Below are 17,947 nucleotides of genomic sequence, written 5' to 3' on the forward strand. Positions count from 1 at the left end.
ATTTCTAGCAACTTTTGAACCATTTGAGGTAGAATATTTTTTTGTTGAACGCCACAGGTTATGGAGCAGATGAAGGATTATATGGAGAATACAGCTAGTCTATAATTGTGCGAATTATGCAAAAGCCGCACAATCACATAATTACAGTGAAACTGAGTATAGGAAAAGAGACCGGAACAAAACTGTTTTACTGCCTCACAATTCATAATCTGCTATCTATTTAACTCTAAACACGGACCCCTGGGTAGTGTGCTACTTGCCTCAAAACGCATCAACGCCTCCTCAAGGGTAGTAAGCGTTATATAAATACAATTTACAATTACATGAAAAAATATTATGCCATAATCTAAATATGCAGATATAAAAAGTAAATTATGCTATTTTATGTCATACTTAAGGATGGGGAGACCAAAGGATAACGTGACAGGTTTGTACCCTGTCCAAGCAAGGACCTTTCCTTCTAGTCAGGGTAAGGGGGCTTACACTTCTAAAATAACCTTTGCTCACCCCCTTGGAAGTTTGGCATGAGCAGACAGGCTTATCCCAGAGGCAATGTGTAAAGGATTTGTACTTGACACATTGTAACAGTGAAAACAATACAAATGGACACCACACCAGTTTAGAAAAATAAAATACCTTTATCTAAACCAAACAACGACAAAAATCCAGCACACATATATCAAGATATCACTTTTAGAATGATTATTGCAAAAATAATGCTTGTAACAACCTATAGTTCCAACTGGGGTTATTACGACATCGTGACAGGCAGAAATCCCAAGTACGCCGCTGACTAAGGTCTAAAGGCAGGCCACGAAGTCATATTGATCCCTAAGTAACAGTACCTTGGAAATCGAAGTCAACGGACTGTGCACAGCATCACAAAGGTGAAGCGTTGATGGGCCAAGGCGAGGGTCGGCTCCTTACTGCCACAGGGGAGGCGAGGCGTTGAGTCCACAAGGCATAGAGTTGGGGCTGGCAGGGGAGGTGAGGTGAGGTGACAGTGAGGCATCAATTCCGTTAAGCAGTCAGTGTTGATGAGTTTGGGAAGTCACCCACATCAATTATTGGCTCCGTGATGACGAGATGCAGGCGCTGGTGAAGACCGGCGTCAATGTGAGAGCAGGCATCGAGAAGAACGATAAACTTTCAGGGGTTGGCGGGTGTCAGAGCTGCGGTGCAGTCAGGGCAGTGCGTCGTACACTTCACGAACCGTGCCCATGGCCTTGGTGTATGTTGCGGCATCACTGGCAGCATCGCTGACCCAGGAACTGGAATTGGCACCCTTTGGCAACCAGGAGTCCAGCAGAGAAAGTCAGGTGGTGTTTAGCAAGTGGCAGGTAAGATCTTTGTGTCCCTGAAACTTCAGAGCAGGAGGCAAGCTCTACTTCAAGCCCTTGGAGAATCTTCTTAAATAGGATACCAGAGCAAGGCAAAAGTCCATCCTTTCCACTGCCCACAGACAGAAACAGCAACTGCAAACCAACCCAACAAAGCAACACTTGTTCCATTCGCTCTGTGTGCTGCACAGAGGCCAAGCATTGGATCAGGATGTAATATGCACACATTTATGAACCAATGCCATGCGATGTAAGAAACTCACTGCCTTCATCTTCAACTACGAAGCCCCCAACTTTGCCCCATTATGAACTGCCATCCCCAACCCAAATTCACCCAGGCACCTATGGGCGACTCAGTTCACAGTATGCACTAGACAAGAATTCTATGTTGCATGAAAAATCTACAGAAAAATAACATCTGGCAAAACTAGATTTCACTTGGGGTATGCAGCATGAAATAAAACGTGAAATGTAAACAGGGACTGTATCGCTAACATGGATTACTGTTGGTCCGGTGCCAAGGCTTAAATCTGGTTACCCAGTTGCACAGTCTACAGCTCTGGCCATAACACCATATCCTGAGAAGAGGGAGGAAGGCAGGCAAAAGCCACATGAAAGATAGGCTTGTTTTTGGATCAAGGTTCTAACAGAACCTCAAGCTGAGCCAGATCCAGGATTCAGGCTCAAGCCTGAATCAAAATTTCAGTGTCCTGACCCACCTCTAGTTTGTTTGATTAAAGAGTCAGGTCTTCAGCTTCTTGTAGAATTCAAGAAGAGAAGAACGAAGGAGGTTTCGATGTGGAGTGGGAGGTCGTTCCACACTTTAAGAGTGATGTAATAGAACGCCCATCATCCTAGTTCTGCATATGCGTGGAATGTATGCAGATTGAGTCCTGCGGAACAGTGGTGTCTGGTCTGCTTGTTGGAAGGAGATGCAACTATTCAGATACATGGTGTCTATGTTGGCTAGTGCCTTCACTGAGCGTGTGAGGTGTTTGAAATGAGTGCATCAGGAGTCAGTGGAGCTCCCTGAGGTGTGGTGTGATGTGAGCACTATGTGGGATGTTGTGGATGAGTAAGACTACGGAGTTCTGAATGGTTTGTTGTCTTCTAGTGGGTTGCTTGGTGATCACAGAGTATAGGCTGTTCCAGTAGTCTCACTTGCTAGTGACAGTTTATGTTGTTGCTTAGGTGCCATTTTGAAGAAGGGATGAAAAACATGGGGGCTCTCTAAAAAGGGAAATGTAAAATACATTTCTGTTTCCCATAGTGTGTCACTCGACCAGCATTTGGGTTTCTTTTGGAGATGTTACTGTATCCTTGTATATAAAACACAACTGACACACCTAAAACCTGCCAGTACTATTTGCTTTGTCAACGGTTGTTAGTTGTTTAAGATACATGAGTACCAGCAATAATTTGTAATAAATAATTACCATCGGACATGTTTAAATTCTGAAATTGTGAGACTGTGAATGAAATATTATCGAGGCTGTGGAAGGGGCATATGACACTTCTTATAAACATGAGGGAAGATTAGTCATGTTCGAAGCATCCCTGTGCTCAGATGCTAAATGGATCTCTTGGCTGCATTTTTTACTGTTGACCATCAGGTGCTTCTTAAAACAATGTTGGAAAGAGCTGGTGGTGTTGAACTGTACTGTTCTGCTTTGCATCAGTTCTTCCCAATGATACTCATTTAATTAAACTCCCTCCTTTGCTCTCAGATGCTTCCAACATCACATGGAGAGTAACCTGTGCCTTACCTTTGTCTTCAGCACTTTTCTTTAACCGCATGGCACTTTTTACCAACATTATAGACTTAGACCAGGAGGGCTATCCAGTGTATGCTAACGACACCCTGCTCCATTTTATGCTAAAAGAAGATGTTTTAAATTTCAGAGTGCGGTTCTGTGTTTAAGAGGCAAAGGCTACACTAACCTAGATCGAAATGTAGGACTGGCTTGGCAGTGCACCCATTGCCAGACCTGATGTGATCAACAGAATAGAGCTTTCACAGTCCTAGTGAGCGAGAGAGAGATTTAGGATACACTCACATGTATCTTTCACTTCATACAGGACTTGACAGGGATCAATGTGTGTGCTTCTGCTACAAACACTGTTTTAATTGCACTTTTTAGCTTCAGGCAAAATATATGCTCATTACAGTAGTACTGGGTTGGGTATGGTGTCACGCCAGTGATAATGATCATGTCTATGTTCCTGATCTATTTGTTTTTGAATGTTATGACAAAGCCACTGGACCGGACATATTTTTGTAAAAAGCATATGGAAACACCAATAGGCATTTAAGTGTGGATCTTAATTACTCTATATTAAAACCTTCAGCTAGGCATTTTGTTAGATGGAATCTCACAGATTACCATAGTGGGCAATTGTTTTTGATGTTGGCCACCCAGTGTGACAAACCATGGATATAGAAGGTATGTTCTGCCAGAATCCTTGTTAGGCTGTAGGTATTTTGATAAGCCAACTGTAATTTTGACCCCTTCCTAACTTTATGGCTGTTTCCGATAGCTACCTTGTGGAAAAGCTTACGCTCAAAACTTTAGGACTGGGTTTGATGTGGAAATATAATGTAAATGCCATAGATCTAGTCTATTCATACATTTACATCCATATAAATACATAGAGGGCCTTTGGGTCAGCACTCTTCTGTCATTGCATTGGTCTGTCTGAGAGTCAAAGTCAAAGTCAAAAGTTAGCTTTATTCGGTTAAAAATTTTAAAACCATCAAAGCATACGCAATAAAATTCCTTTCACAATTAGTCACATTACTGTGTCATAATTAACACAACTAGGTATATTACAATATAAAAAGTGCTATACAATTGATGAGTACAAAAACACAATAAAAAGTTTGTCACCCAATGGAAAATTAATTATTTTTTATAAAAATTTCCAGAAATCATTGCATCAAATTATCGTTAAAATAAAACTTTGTTACACTGCGGACATAAAAAGGCAGAAGGGGGCGACTAGGGTAGCAGCATTTTCTTAGGACATCTCACAGCCCCTGTAATGTAACTCGCCACCCCAAAACATATTGCAGAAGACCCAAGCATTTGTAAATAAACCAGAGCTGGTCTGACCTGTTCAAAATTACAACATCTTAGCAGTGGCAGGATATATTTCTTTCGCTGCAGTACATAAAACTCGCAGAAAAAGATCATATGCAGGGCATTTTGCTCTGATTTGTTGTCACACGGACAAGGCATTTTTGGCAGACCCCCGGGGGAAAGATAACAACCATGGGAGCATGCCATGTTTGAACCTTTGCAGAACAAACAAATGGAATGGCTTATTTATGTATGTTAAGTACGGCTGAATCTCTCTCCCTGTGCTTAACATCACAAAATTTCTAACCAATGGTTTTGCCAGTTCCTCCTCTTCCCTTAGGACCATCAACCTGTTTAAGTACTGAGATTTTACTGCCTTAATCGCGAATTTACTTAAGGCCCTAGGGTTTGTAAACAAGTCAAGGCTACCCATTGAGACTCCATTTGAGTTTTAATTTAATGGATCCATGGTATAGCCATGGCCTTGTCCAAGGACAGACAGTCCTGAATAATTAGTTGATTTAAATTCGGAGCTTGCTGTGACCAGATTCTAAGCCATCCTAATATCGGAGCCACAGCAATCTGGTCAGAAATATAACCAGCGCCCAAGTCTTCATGTATGTTAAAGGATGCTGCAGATTGAGGGAGCGATAAGACTTTTCTAAAAAAGACATTTTCTGCCATTTGGATCTCGCTAGATTTAGTATAGCCCCACACCTCACTCCCATACAACACAATGGGCAAACATTTGGCGTTATAGATTTTCATGATGGCCGGTAATGGCTTACAACCTAAACGTTTAGCAAAGCCCAACAGGGCCCCTGTGGCCCTCACTAATGTGTTTTTTTTCAACGAGCGTTGCATTGCCCACGATCTTCTATCGTCAAAGACAATACCCAAGTATGGGAAGGCAGGTATTTTACTTCGCTCCTGCCCTTTACAGACAAATGATGCCCTTTTCGCCCGTCTGCTGCCTAACGTCATGGCGTGTGATTTTTTAAAATTAATTTTCAAATCCAAAGAGTCCATAAAACTAATAAAACAAACCAGAAGTGATTGTAAACCTCTTACCGTCCTGGCTATCAACACAGCATCATCTGCGTATAATAGCGCAGGAATCTTTTTATGGACCACTTTCGGGATGTCCTTACATGATGCAATTAAGGCTTCACCCAACTTGTTTATATAAAGTGTAAACAGCGGAGGAGCAAGGATACATCCTTGCCTTACCCCTCGCTTTACTGGCCAGGCGTCCGTCAAGCTCCCGTTCTCATTATAACGCACAGCAGCACTAGTATCTTTATGAATATCGGCTAGGAAGGATATCAGTATGGGATCTAGACCTATATCAGACAGGGCAGTCCAAAGTTTCTGGCAGTTTACAAGGTCGAAAGCAGTGGACAGATCCATGAAGGCTAGATGTAAATCCCCCTGCTTTGCGACCGTGTACTTCCCTATGAGGAGGTGTAAGTTGAGGCATTGCCCAACAGTACCTCTTCCTTTTCTGAACCCGTACTGCAAGTCTGAAATGACTGCATTCTCTTCCAACCAGTTTATCAGCCGCTCCAGGACCACCTTCCCCATGATTTTTGCTGCTGAGTCCAGGAGAGAGATCGGCCGATAACACGCCGGATCCTCTCTTGAACCCTTTTTAAATATAGGAACAATAACTGCTTTGCCCCAGGACACTGGGGGGCCCACTATGGTGACTGCATTAAACACAACAGTTAAAACCTTTGTCCACAAATGCGGATCGGCCCTATAAAGATCTGCCGGCACCCCATCCGGGCCGGGTGCTTTCCCGTGTGCCGTGGACTCAATGGCCTCCAGCACTTCCTCTTCTGTGAAGTTAATCTTTCCTACCGGAGTAGGTTTATTTTGAATCACAAGAGATGAATTATTCAATTCGGCATAGAGGCCACCGTAATGCTCCACCCACTTATCTGGTGGGATGAGGCAATCTTGATTAGTGTTTACTGTCTCATTAAACAAGGGACTATTGATCACTCTCCAAAATTGAGTACTACTTTTCAGAATACTCACTTTGGATAGTTCTTCCCAGGCCATATCTATTAACTCCATTTTCCTACTTTTAATAGCCTTTTTATAAGACCTTCTTGCCTCCGCAACCTTCTGTGCGTCCTTGCCAGATTCTTTAAGCACTTCTAAAAGGGCCATATGGGTGTCACTACAAGCTTGGTTGAACCAATTTTTCAATTTCTTGGGCCTTATTTTACTTTTCCTAGTCAAGTTAACTGTTACCTGTGCTGTGATGCGATTAAAAGCATCCAGGATTTCCCTTGGATCTGGATTTCCTCCTAAGCATTTTGCCAGATCCTCGGCATTACTCATGTACAGGTTTTCTAAAAAGTCGCTAGGAGTGATGACCTCCCACCTTAGCCTGCGTCCTTGACATTTAGAGACTATATTAGAATTTTAAATGGTGGATGGTACAAATTCAGTATTAAGTGCCCTGATATTGATGGTCAACGTGAGTGGATTATGGTCACTAAAGCCTCTCTGATCAACACTAAGAGGACCTAGAGAGTCCCTCAGTAGACATGACACTAAAATGTAGTCAATCGTAGACTCATTGCCTTGGCCATTAAAAGTTGGGACAGGGCACTGAGTTTCCCCTTGTGCTGGGGCAAACAAGTAATATATCGATAAAAATCTCTCCAGATAGACCCCACTCCTAGTGTGCTCGAAATGAATATTCCCGAGTGGGTCTTCCTCAAGATCCAAATTCGGTAAACATTGCATGTGACAAACATGAATATTAAAATCCCCAAGCACTAACAAATAAAAGGTATTATTGTGTTCATCATAATCATCCAAAAACCCTGATAATGCTAATAGATGTTCTAATTCGTCATTCCTAGTAAAGGAATTATAAAAATTTACCACCAAAATAGTAGGCAAATTATCACCCTCCAATCTTACTGCTAAAATGTTTGGGGAGCTTGTCACTACTAATACAGCTTTGTATAGAAGTTTCAGACTAAACAACAACAGAAGGCCACCCCTGGATCTCCCCATTGTGGAAGGAGTTGCAGATATAATAAATGATTGATAACCATCCAGGTAATAACCTTCTTTAGCTTCCCACGTTTCCTGTAAGGCTATAACATGATGGGCAACAAGAAAAGCCTCCCAGATGGTATCCCCTCTTTTGGATCTTAGTCCGGCAATATTCCAGGATAAGATCGCCATCTTGTTCTCAGACACTGCGGAACTTATTTCTTTGGGGTCCCGATTCCCTGTTAGCAATCTGTCACTCACTGGTGAGTCACCGTCCTCATGTTCCACTATGGGGCTCCCAAAACCACCTTTTCGGCCTGCGGGCTCCCCCATTAGTGTGAGGCTTAAAACAGGCCCGTTTCTCATATTATCCCCTTCCCTGGGCAAAATATTTTGGACTATCACTGGTGGGTGTGGCACGATTTACCATTAAACCGCGATCAACACATTTTAATCCCAAATCCGTGGTCGGGCACACCGTACAACCATCCACTGAGGGGATTATTCCCAGTTCTACACTGTCGCCATCCCCAAGTCAATCATTTGCATTTAGATGGAATCTCACAGATAACCATAGTGGGTAATATTTTTTTATGTTGGCCACCCAGTGTGACAAACCATGGATATAGAAGGTATGCTCTGCCAGAATCCTTGTTAGGATGTAGGTATTTTGATAAGCCAACTGTAATTTTGACCCCTTCCTAACTTTATGGCTGTTTCCGATAGCTACCTTGTGGAAAAGCTTACGCTCAAAACTTTAGGACTGGGTTTGATATGGAAATATTATGTCCAATGCCATAGATCTAGTCTATTCATACATTTACATCCATATAAATACATTAAGGGCCTTTGGGTCAGCACTCTTCTGTCATTGCATTGGTCTGTCTGAGAGTCATTTACACTCTGCTTCCATTCATGAAAGTGAAGTGCATGGGGTAAAGGTTAAGTCGCCAATAGTCATTGGCTCTCTTGTGAATGACAGCATTTTCTGATCATTTGTGGACAGCCACCTGAAGATGAGTGTGTATTAGTGTCAAGCCTAGCCCATCCAAAAACCTATACCAACCTTGACCCTAAAAAATCCCTTGCCACGCAAAAACCCATACTCCCATAAACCTTAATAAATTCCCTGCCACCCTAAACACATACAAACACTAAACCCTAAAAGATTAATTACCATCCAAATATCCATACCCACCCTAAAAAAAAACAGTTGCCATCCAAAATCCTTACCCACCCAAATCCCCAAGAGGTCCCCTGCCACCCAAAAACCCATACCCACCCTAAACCCTAAAAACATTCTTGCCACTCAAAAACCCATACAAATGCTAAACCCTAAAAATTTCTCATCACCCAAAAACCCAAACTATAACATTTCCCTTGCCACCCAAAACTCAAACCCACTCTAAACCCTCAAAAATCCTTATCACCCGAAAACCTATACCGACCCTAAGCCATAAAATGTCCCTTGCCCCACCAATACCCACAGCCACCCAAAACCTTAGAAATTCCATTGCCACCCATAAAACCCATACCCACCCTAAACCCATAAAAAATCCCTAACCACTAAAAACATACACCCACCCTAAACCCTTAAAATTCACTTGCCACCCAAAAATCATGCCCTCCAAAAACCCTAAAAAAATCTCTTACTACCCAAACACCTATACCCACCCTAAACCCTAAAAATCCCTTTCCACCCAAATACCCATAACCACCCTAAATCTAAAAAAATGCAGTTGCCACCTAAAAACCCATACCCACCCTAAACCCTAAATAATACCTTAGAACCCAAAAATCCATACCCACCCGGAACCCTAAAAATTCTCTTGCCACCCAAAAACCCATACCCACGTTAAACGCTAAGAAATCCCATATAACCTAAAACCCCATACCCACCCTAAAACATAAAAAATCCCCTACCACACAAACCCATACCCACCCTAAACCGTAAAAGTGTGCATGTCGCCCAAAAACCCATACCTACCTTTAACCCTAAAAAAGCCCTAATCATCTAAAAAACTATACTCTCCCTAAACCCTAATAAATACCTTGCCACCAAAAATCAATAGGCCACCCCAAACCCTAGAAATTCCATTGCCACCCAAAAACCCATAACCACCCTAAACCCTAAGACAAACCTCACAACCCAAAAACCCATAACCACCCCAAACCCTAAAAAAAATTCATCATTGAGAAACCCATACCCAACCTAAACCACAAAATCTCCCTTGCCCCAAAAACCCACACCCACTCTAAACCTTAAAAATTCTCTTGCCACCCAAAAACCCATACCTACCCTAAAAATTCCCTTACCCCCTAAAAACCCACACCCACCCTAAACCTTAAAAATTCTCTTGCCATCCAATAACCCATACAATGTAAACCCTACAAAACACCTTCCTACCAAAAATCCCACACCCATCCCAAACGATAAAAATATCCTTGCCAGCCAAAAAACACATACCCACCCTAAACCCTAAAAATTCCTTTCCGCCCAAATACCCATAACCACCCTCAAACTAAAAAATGCAGTTGCCACCTAAACACCCATACCCATCCTAAACCCTAAACAATACCTTACCACCCAAAAATCCATACCCACCCTGAACCCTAAAAATTCCTCATCACCAAAAAAACCCATATGCACCGTAAACCATAAAATTTCCCTTGCCGCCCAAAAACCCATACCCACCCTAAACCTTAAAAATTCTCTTGCCACCCAATAAACCATACACACTGTAAACCCTACGAAATTCCTTCCCACCAAAAATCCCACACCCATTCCAAACGATAAAAATACCCTTGCCACCCAAAAAACCCATACCAACCCTAAAAATCCCTTTCCGCCCAACTACCCATAACCACCCTGAATCTAAAAAATGCAGTTGCCTCCTAAAAACCCATCCACCCTAAATTCTAAACAATACCTTACCACCCAAAAAATCCATACCCACCCTGAACCATAACAATTCTCTTGCCACCCAGAAACCCATACCCAACCTAAACCCTCAAAATTCCCTTGCCACCCAAAAACCCATACCCACTGTAAACCTTAAGAAATTCCACATAACCTAAAAACCCACACCCACCCTACAACATAAAAAATCCCTTACCACACAAAAAGCCATACCCAACCTAAACCCTACAAATTCCTGGGCCGCCCAAAAAGCCATACCCTCCCTAAACCCTAAAAAAGCCATTACCACCTAAAAACCTATACTTACACTAATCTAAACACTAAAAAATACCTTACCACCAAAAACCCATACCCATCCTAATCCCCAGAAATTCCCTTGCCACCCAATAACACATACCCACCCTAAATCTCACAACCAAAAACCCATAACACTGTTTTTTTCACATCTCATGGTGTTCTTCTCTATCGTCAATGACATATAATTGTACATTAGTAGGTAGTATCTCTGCCTTAAAAAAAAAAAAAAAAAAGGTGGAAGGCTACTTCTCATAGCACCAACTCCCATCATTACCATTTGGCATAATATTAAGACCCGGTTGAAATTTAAATGGAGCTGCTTGAGTCATGTAATTTCTAGAATTTTATGCTACACTTTCCAGTGCCACCTCACATAACTATGTGGCATTTGTGACAAAAGTTTATCGCAAATGCATGAGACTAATACAAATGTCCAGAACATGAGAGCCTTTTCCTTATGCCACTTTGTTTTTTCGTGCTATGTTTTTACTGCAAAATTGCAAAACTCATTTTGTGCTCTAATATAGCACTAAATAATGTATTTTGCATTTTTGTAATTTTATATATATTTCGCATAATTTCCCTGAACTTTTGCATAATTAAACAGAAACAAACTAAGTAAATTGTGTACACGCTATCATTTTACACACTTGACAGGATGTCTGCCTTGCAGACGTTGCCAAAAGGATTACTAGGCCTTCTCTGGTTATCCCTATTATGTTTTTGCACACCTCACCCTGCTGTCCATCTGACTAGGCGAGCGCTGCCCATTTATTTTAGCTCTAACTATATTATAATTTGTGTGCCGATCTCTCACGGATCCTGCCCGGATCCTGCCCGGTTCATACGCACTATGCCCAAAGAAAAGAGCACCTCTCTGATCACTCATCCATGACAACAAAACACTTCTCTCATAGAATGATAATAAATACATCCTCTGCCAGCCCCCCCCCCCCTCAATCATGGGTTAGCACGCTACCTGTTCAAAGATGTGCTTCGGCACCCCACACGAATCACTGTATAATACAATACAGTAGCAGCGCCCTAATTCCTAATGTCAAGATCAGGCTTTTGTTGGCTCTTCGCCCTGCCCAGTGCCACTGTACCTGCTGCACTAATCATAGCTGCTTCCTTAGGCTCCATGCTTGGACTTGGACTAGACTGCAGGGAGATTTTCACCTCCTTCATCTTTGGTGCCACTTTGGTGTGTAGTAGTATGGAGGAGAGTGTTATACAATGGACTGTCGTACAATGGAGTGGGGCACTGTAGAGTGGAGTGGCATACAGTGGCGGAGTGGAATAGCGTACAGTGGAGTGCTGAACAGTGGAGTGGCGTAGAGTATCATGCCTTAGAGAGTTGCGTATCGTACAGTGTAGTGGCGTAGAGTAGACCGGAGGAGAGTGTCCTACAGTGGACTGTTGTAGAGTGCTGTAGAATGAAGTGTCGTACAGTCTGGTAGTGTGGACTAGAGTGGAGTGGCGTAGAGTGGAATAGTGTACAGTGAGGTGGCATACAGTGGAGTGACAGAGTGGAGTAGATTGAGTGGAGGGGTGTGTTGTAGAGTAGAGAGAAGTGGAGTAGAGTGCATTGGTGTGTCAGAGTAGAGCGGAGCTGCATAGAGTAGAGTGGTATGTAATATAGTAGAGTAGAGTGGTGTGGCGTGTTATAGAGTGGCATGGCATACAGTGTAGGGGCATAAAGTGAAGTGGCAAAGAGTTGAGTGGTGTAGAGTACTGTTGAGTAGAGTGCAGGAGAGTGTCATAACGTGGACTGTCAGAGTGGAGTGGAGTGACAACGCGTGGTGCTGTAGAGTGGAGTGTTTTATAGTGTTGTAGTGTGGAGTGGAGTGGAATACATTGGGGGAAGAGTGCTGTAGAGTGGAGAGGCAACAGTGGAGTAGAGTGTCGTACATTATGGTAGAGTACAGTGGCATAGTGTCGTCAAGTGGAGTGGCATATAGTGGTGTAGAGCGGAGTAGTGAAGTACAATGAAGTAGAGTGCAGTAGTGTCTCATTGAGTACAGTGAAGTAAAGTGGTGTGGAGTGGCCTAGCTAGAGTTGTATAGTGTTGTAGAGGAGTATAGTTTTGTATAGTGGCGTAGAGTGTCGTAGAGTGGAATAGAGTGTAGCAGTAGAGTGTTGTATAGTGGACAAGTGTAGAATGTCATAGTGTAGAGAAGAGTGTTGTAGAGTGGAGCGATGTGTTGCAGAGTATAATAGGGTGGTGTAGTGTTTGTGAACCCAAAACCTGCATTTGAGCTAGTCCCACTGTAGTGGAGAAAACAAGTTACTTACCTGTAACTACAGTTATCCAGTATTGGTATCTTTCATAGATTCACATGCCTGAATCATTCCCCGTCACCGAGGCGGGAGTCCCACGGTAAATACAAAAGTAGTGCCAAACCATAATAGTAGTAGTAGGCCCCAAAGAAAAGGCCTGAGGCCTAGATCTTAGCAGCCTATCTACCTCATTATGCCAAAAGAACCCAAAAATTGGTACCAATCAATCAGCACCCTCTAGAACACACTCAGAGCCAGTTCTCCTCAGATTTTCCTTAGCACAAGTGGGAAGTAAGTTTTCCGAAACATAGAGAACTGACTCTACGGGGAGGAGGGTGGGTGCATGTGAATCTATGAAAGATACCAATACTGGATAACTGTAGTTACAGTTGAGTAACTTGTTTTCTTATCCAGTATTGGGGTATCTTTCATAGATTCACATGCCTGAATCAGAGAAGCAAGCAGTATACCAAGTATACAGTCGTTTGCGGATGGTGGGAGACTAGTGCTGATAAACTCCCAATTGCATCCACAACTTGTTAACAAAAAGGTATAATAAACCAAACTTTAGAATTAAAAAAACATGTAACATACACAGGGAAATGAAACATGCACCATAATAATATTCTATGTCAGACATGCCATCATTGCAGAAAATGCAAGCCATAGATAATAAAAAGACAGAAAAGGTACTTGAAACTGACCTCAAAGAAAAAGATGACGTAGGACAGCTTGTCCAACTGCTGCATCGTCCTGATGTGTAGATTGAAGGCAGTAATGTCTTGTGAACGTGTGGACATTCTTCCATGTCGCAGCACGACAGATATTTTCTAGAGTCACCCCAGCAAACAACGCTGTAGACGCTGCCCCCGTTCTTGTGGAGTGGGCCTTGGCTTTCCTTAGCAATGGCCTGTTAGCCTTGTCATGGCAGAAATGGATTGTAGATGCTATCCATCTGGCAATTGAGGCCTTTGTGACTGCCGTTCCCAGAGTAGTTTGGCCGTAAGCCACGAACAACTGGTCGGATTTTCTAATGTTCTTCGTTTTATGAAGGTAGAATTTTTAACATTTTATATCAAGAGAATGTAAGGCTCTTTCCGCTGGTGTAGACTGATTTGGAAAGAAAGTACTTAATTTTACCGGCTCCTTGAGGTGAAACTGTGACGGTACTTTAGGTATGAATGTAGGATTAGTCCGGAGGGTCACGTAGTCCTGAGTGAAATGTAGAAATGGTTCCTTTATAGTGAAGGCCTGAATTTCACTCACTCTTCTAGCGGATGTCAGAGCCAGAAGTAAGGCAACCTTTCAGGTGAGGAATTTGAGTTCGGCCTTGTGGATCGGCTCGAATGGGTGTTTCATTAGTTGCGTTGAGACAGTGTTAAGTTCCCACTCCGGTGGAGGCAGCCATACCGGAGGAAACACTCGGAAAAGTCCTTTCATGAATTGTTTGATCAAAGAGGATGAACATAAAGAAGGAAGTTGAGCACCCTTTCTGAATCTGGAAAGTGCGGCTAAATGGACGTTGACTGATGAGAAAGTGAGCACAGACCTTGCCAGATGTAGCAAATAAGGAAGGATCTGTTCCGCAGGAGCTTCCACCAGGTGAACATTTTAAGCCTCGCACCAACGGCAAAAACGCTTCTATTTTAGACGGTATGTCTTAATTGTGCTGTGAGCTCGCGATTGTCAATATGTCACGACAGTCCTGAGGGATGTTAAGGTCCTTGAATTCCAAGAAATCAGGAGCCATGCGTGTAAATGTAGAGACTGAGGGTCTGGGTGAATCACCTGACCTTTGTTCCTCGACATTGTGGGTGTCGGAATAAGACGGATCGGCTGGTCCTGGGATAATAACAGAAGCTCTTAAAACTAGTACTTGTGTGGCCACCGGGGTGCAATCAGGATGAGACGGCAGCCCTCCAATTTCATCTTGCGTATTACCCTCGGGATTAGAGGTATTGGGGGAAAAGCGTAAGCACAAATCCCTGACCATCGCATGGACAGGGCATTCCCCCTTGATCCCTGTTGAGGATATCTGCTGGCGTAATATCTACATTTTTTGTTGTCCTTCGTTGCGAACAAATCGATTGCCGGCTTGCCCCAAGCTCGGAACACCCTGTGCACTTGATTCTGCTCTAGCTCCCATTCGTGGCAATCGGATTGGGACCTGCTGAGCGTGTCCGCCAGGGTATTTTGTAGACCCCCGACATGTTCTGCTCTGAGGGTTATGTTGTGGAGTGTGACCCATTCCCACAAATCCTGAGCCTCTCTTGACAAAGTTGCCGATCTTGTCCCTCCTTGCTTTTTTACGTAAAACATGCTGGTGGTATTGTCGGTCCGAACCAGTACTGATGAACCTACAATCCTTGGAAGGAAAGCTTGCAGGGACAGGAAAATTGCTCGCAATTCCAGGCTGTTGATATGTTGTTTTTTGTACTCTGGAGACCACTTTCCTTGTATCTGTAAATCTTGGAGATGACCTCCCCATCCTTCCATGGCGGCATCCGTTGTGAGAACAAAATCTGGAATATCCTGTATGAAAGCGAGTCCTTCTGCTAAGTTGGGCATCTGTGACCATCAATGCAGAGCGTTTTTCATGCGTGGTGTGACTCTGAGGAAGTCGTCTAAGAAACCCACGGCCTGTTGCCACTGAAGATGTAGCTCCTCCTGTAGAGGTCTCATTCGGAGTCTTGCCAAAGGGACGAGATTTATTGCTGAAGAGCATCATCCAGCGAGGGACCGGAGAGAGAAAAAGAAGGAAATCATATAACTATCCTCCCTGCGTCACAGACCCAACTTCACACTAGCTCATTCACACACGCAGTCATTGGTGGGGCCCATAACACCAACACACACACGTCTGACTCACGAGTCTGCACACAGGAGGGATGATGATATCGCGCTGGACATGTGGGGGGGTACCTTATAACCTATAGGGAAGGAAAAGTTATTTTACAGAATATACATTATCGTTCGTCACCTATAGATTCCTAATCCCAAACATCAAGGCAATCCACCCACTTGGTCGACAGACCAATTAGTTGGATTGGTTGATGGTGATTTAGAACCAGCTAAAACACATTTTAAGACTCAGAATCCTTTATTCTCGTTAACGAAAAACCCCAAACTCATAATTTCCGTTAATTAATGTTTATCTAAAATGTCATTGCAATTATTAGCATTTGTTTAATCAAAGTTTTAGAATTGTCCAAATCAAATAATTAAATCGCCGGACATTATATTTACCTATTCTTGCTGTCTGGATTTTCTCTAATTCATTGGCTCTGCTTAACCGAATTAGCCAATAAATTGTCCAAATAAAGCAGGTCAAAGCTCAAATTCCGAAAGTTCTTTGCTCAGCACGTTACAGTCCCAAAGATCTCCATAGGACCAGTAATCGTGCAAGCATAAGTCATCGCCAGCATATACAGCATCGACCGCAACTACTCCTCCCTATTCTACTACTCTTTTTATAATAAATTTCAGGATAATGTGGAACAATTTTAGGCGGAGAAAGTCTGTGATTGGCTGATCTTAAACATCTGATTTTTGTTCATCATGGTTTCTCATGGATTTTGCGGTTTCACTCCCGGAGATGACATAGTCCTTATGTTACAAAGTCTTGGTTTTACTTGTATGATTCGATTGTTCATTTTAAACCGTTTTTTACTATCCATGCCTTTGGCAGCCCACCAAGATCCTATCCTTGACCGAGGCCATGGTGTACAGGGTTCGTAAGGAAGTTCACGGAGCCATCCGAGTCTGCGCAGTAGGTATCGCGCTCACGAGACGGTGGCCACTTCTGAACTCTATTTTCGACTCCATTTTGTGGTAGGCCCAAATGCTAATTTAAGCGAAACAAACACAAAGGAATAATTAATACAAAGAAATAATGATTCTAATTTTATACCCTCACTAATCCCTTTTTATATTAGTGTTTTCCTAGCATATAGCGACATTTAAAGCGAAAATATTCACCTTTTGGATCCACTCAGGAATGCAAACATCACATAAGCAACATAAATCCTGCGATATCTATTACCACATGTACTACTATTAATATGCGTACATATTTTAAGCATTCGAGTTATTTTGCCATGCAAATAGCAATTTCCCACGTGTAATTTGTGTATGCAAAGGTTGGGTTAGGATAACACCACACTGTTAGTAAAACTATAATCAGTAAGTTATATGGTTAGTCTTTTCATGCAAAAATAGAGGAGATATACAACATTTCGTTCTACCTGCTCCATCAATCCCCCCTTTGGTGATTATTAACATCACCACATTACCTTTAAATTTAGAAAATTTTTGTAAATGGAAATGAATTCAGTTCTCTTAACATTTTGTTAGTTCACATTACTGTTTCACCTGTCTCCTCTTCCCTTGTTTTTCTATACATGTTCTCTTTCAACTCTTCTAATTCTACTTCTTCAAACTCTTTTCTTTCCTTCTCTCTTTTCTTTACAGTTTCTCTTTTTATCTTCTTTTGCTTCATAGACATCCTAATCTTAAAATTAATACTAAAATAATCACATGTTACTGGAAATAGAATTTTACCAATAAAGGTACTACCTAATTTTAATTAAAAAGTTCTTAATAGTAGAAAACTTTTTTCCAATCTTTTCCAGAAAACCTTCAGCCTCCAGTGGAACAATCTCCTCATGCAAATCAGTTATATTTTTAATATACGTCTTCAAATCTTGACTTTCATCAGGAATGTAAGTACAACAATGTTGAACCTTCAGCATTCCACAGACTCCACCCTCTTTTGCCAAAATTATATTAAGTGCAAGTCGACTATGCATTACCATGGCTCGCATGGCAACCATTTCAGTGTTTACCAATAAAAACCCTCCAGCAGTGTTTGTTGACAAGCTATCCACTACTGTTGATAATTTTCAAATTTTATGGGCATTCAGAGATATTCCCACTGCTGGTATCAGTGCTCCAAAAATGTCTCCTACAATTTCTGACTAAGATTCTCTCCTTCGACGTGTTAGTTGTCT

The 17,947-nt window shown here is 42.3% G+C and overlaps 1 protein-coding gene across 7 annotated transcripts in view; it reads right to left on the reverse strand.

Annotated features, from left to right (window-relative positions):
• The window catches only part of LOC146871936 (DDB1- and CUL4-associated factor 7), a 919,103-nt gene that overhangs the window by 489,486 nt on the left and 411,670 nt on the right, over positions 1 to 17,947 (reverse strand). Inside the window, exon 7 of one of the 7 annotated variants that reach the window (XM_085652277.1) lies at positions 16,072 to 16,782. The exons of the other annotated variants lie outside the window; for them this stretch is intronic. Within the exon in view, the coding sequence (XP_085508403.1) occupies positions 16,748 to 16,782 (35 nt within the window). The 3' untranslated portion in view covers positions 16,072 to 16,747. Of the gene's footprint in view, positions 1 to 16,071; positions 16,783 to 17,947 lie in introns of those variants that run through there. 7 annotated transcript variants of the gene reach the window in all.

Source organism: Triturus cristatus, chromosome 1_1, assembly GCF_964204655.1.
Source record: "Triturus cristatus chromosome 1_1, aTriCri1.1, whole genome shotgun sequence".
In the NCBI taxonomy this organism is placed as follows: Eukaryota; Metazoa; Chordata; class Amphibia; order Caudata; family Salamandridae; genus Triturus; species Triturus cristatus.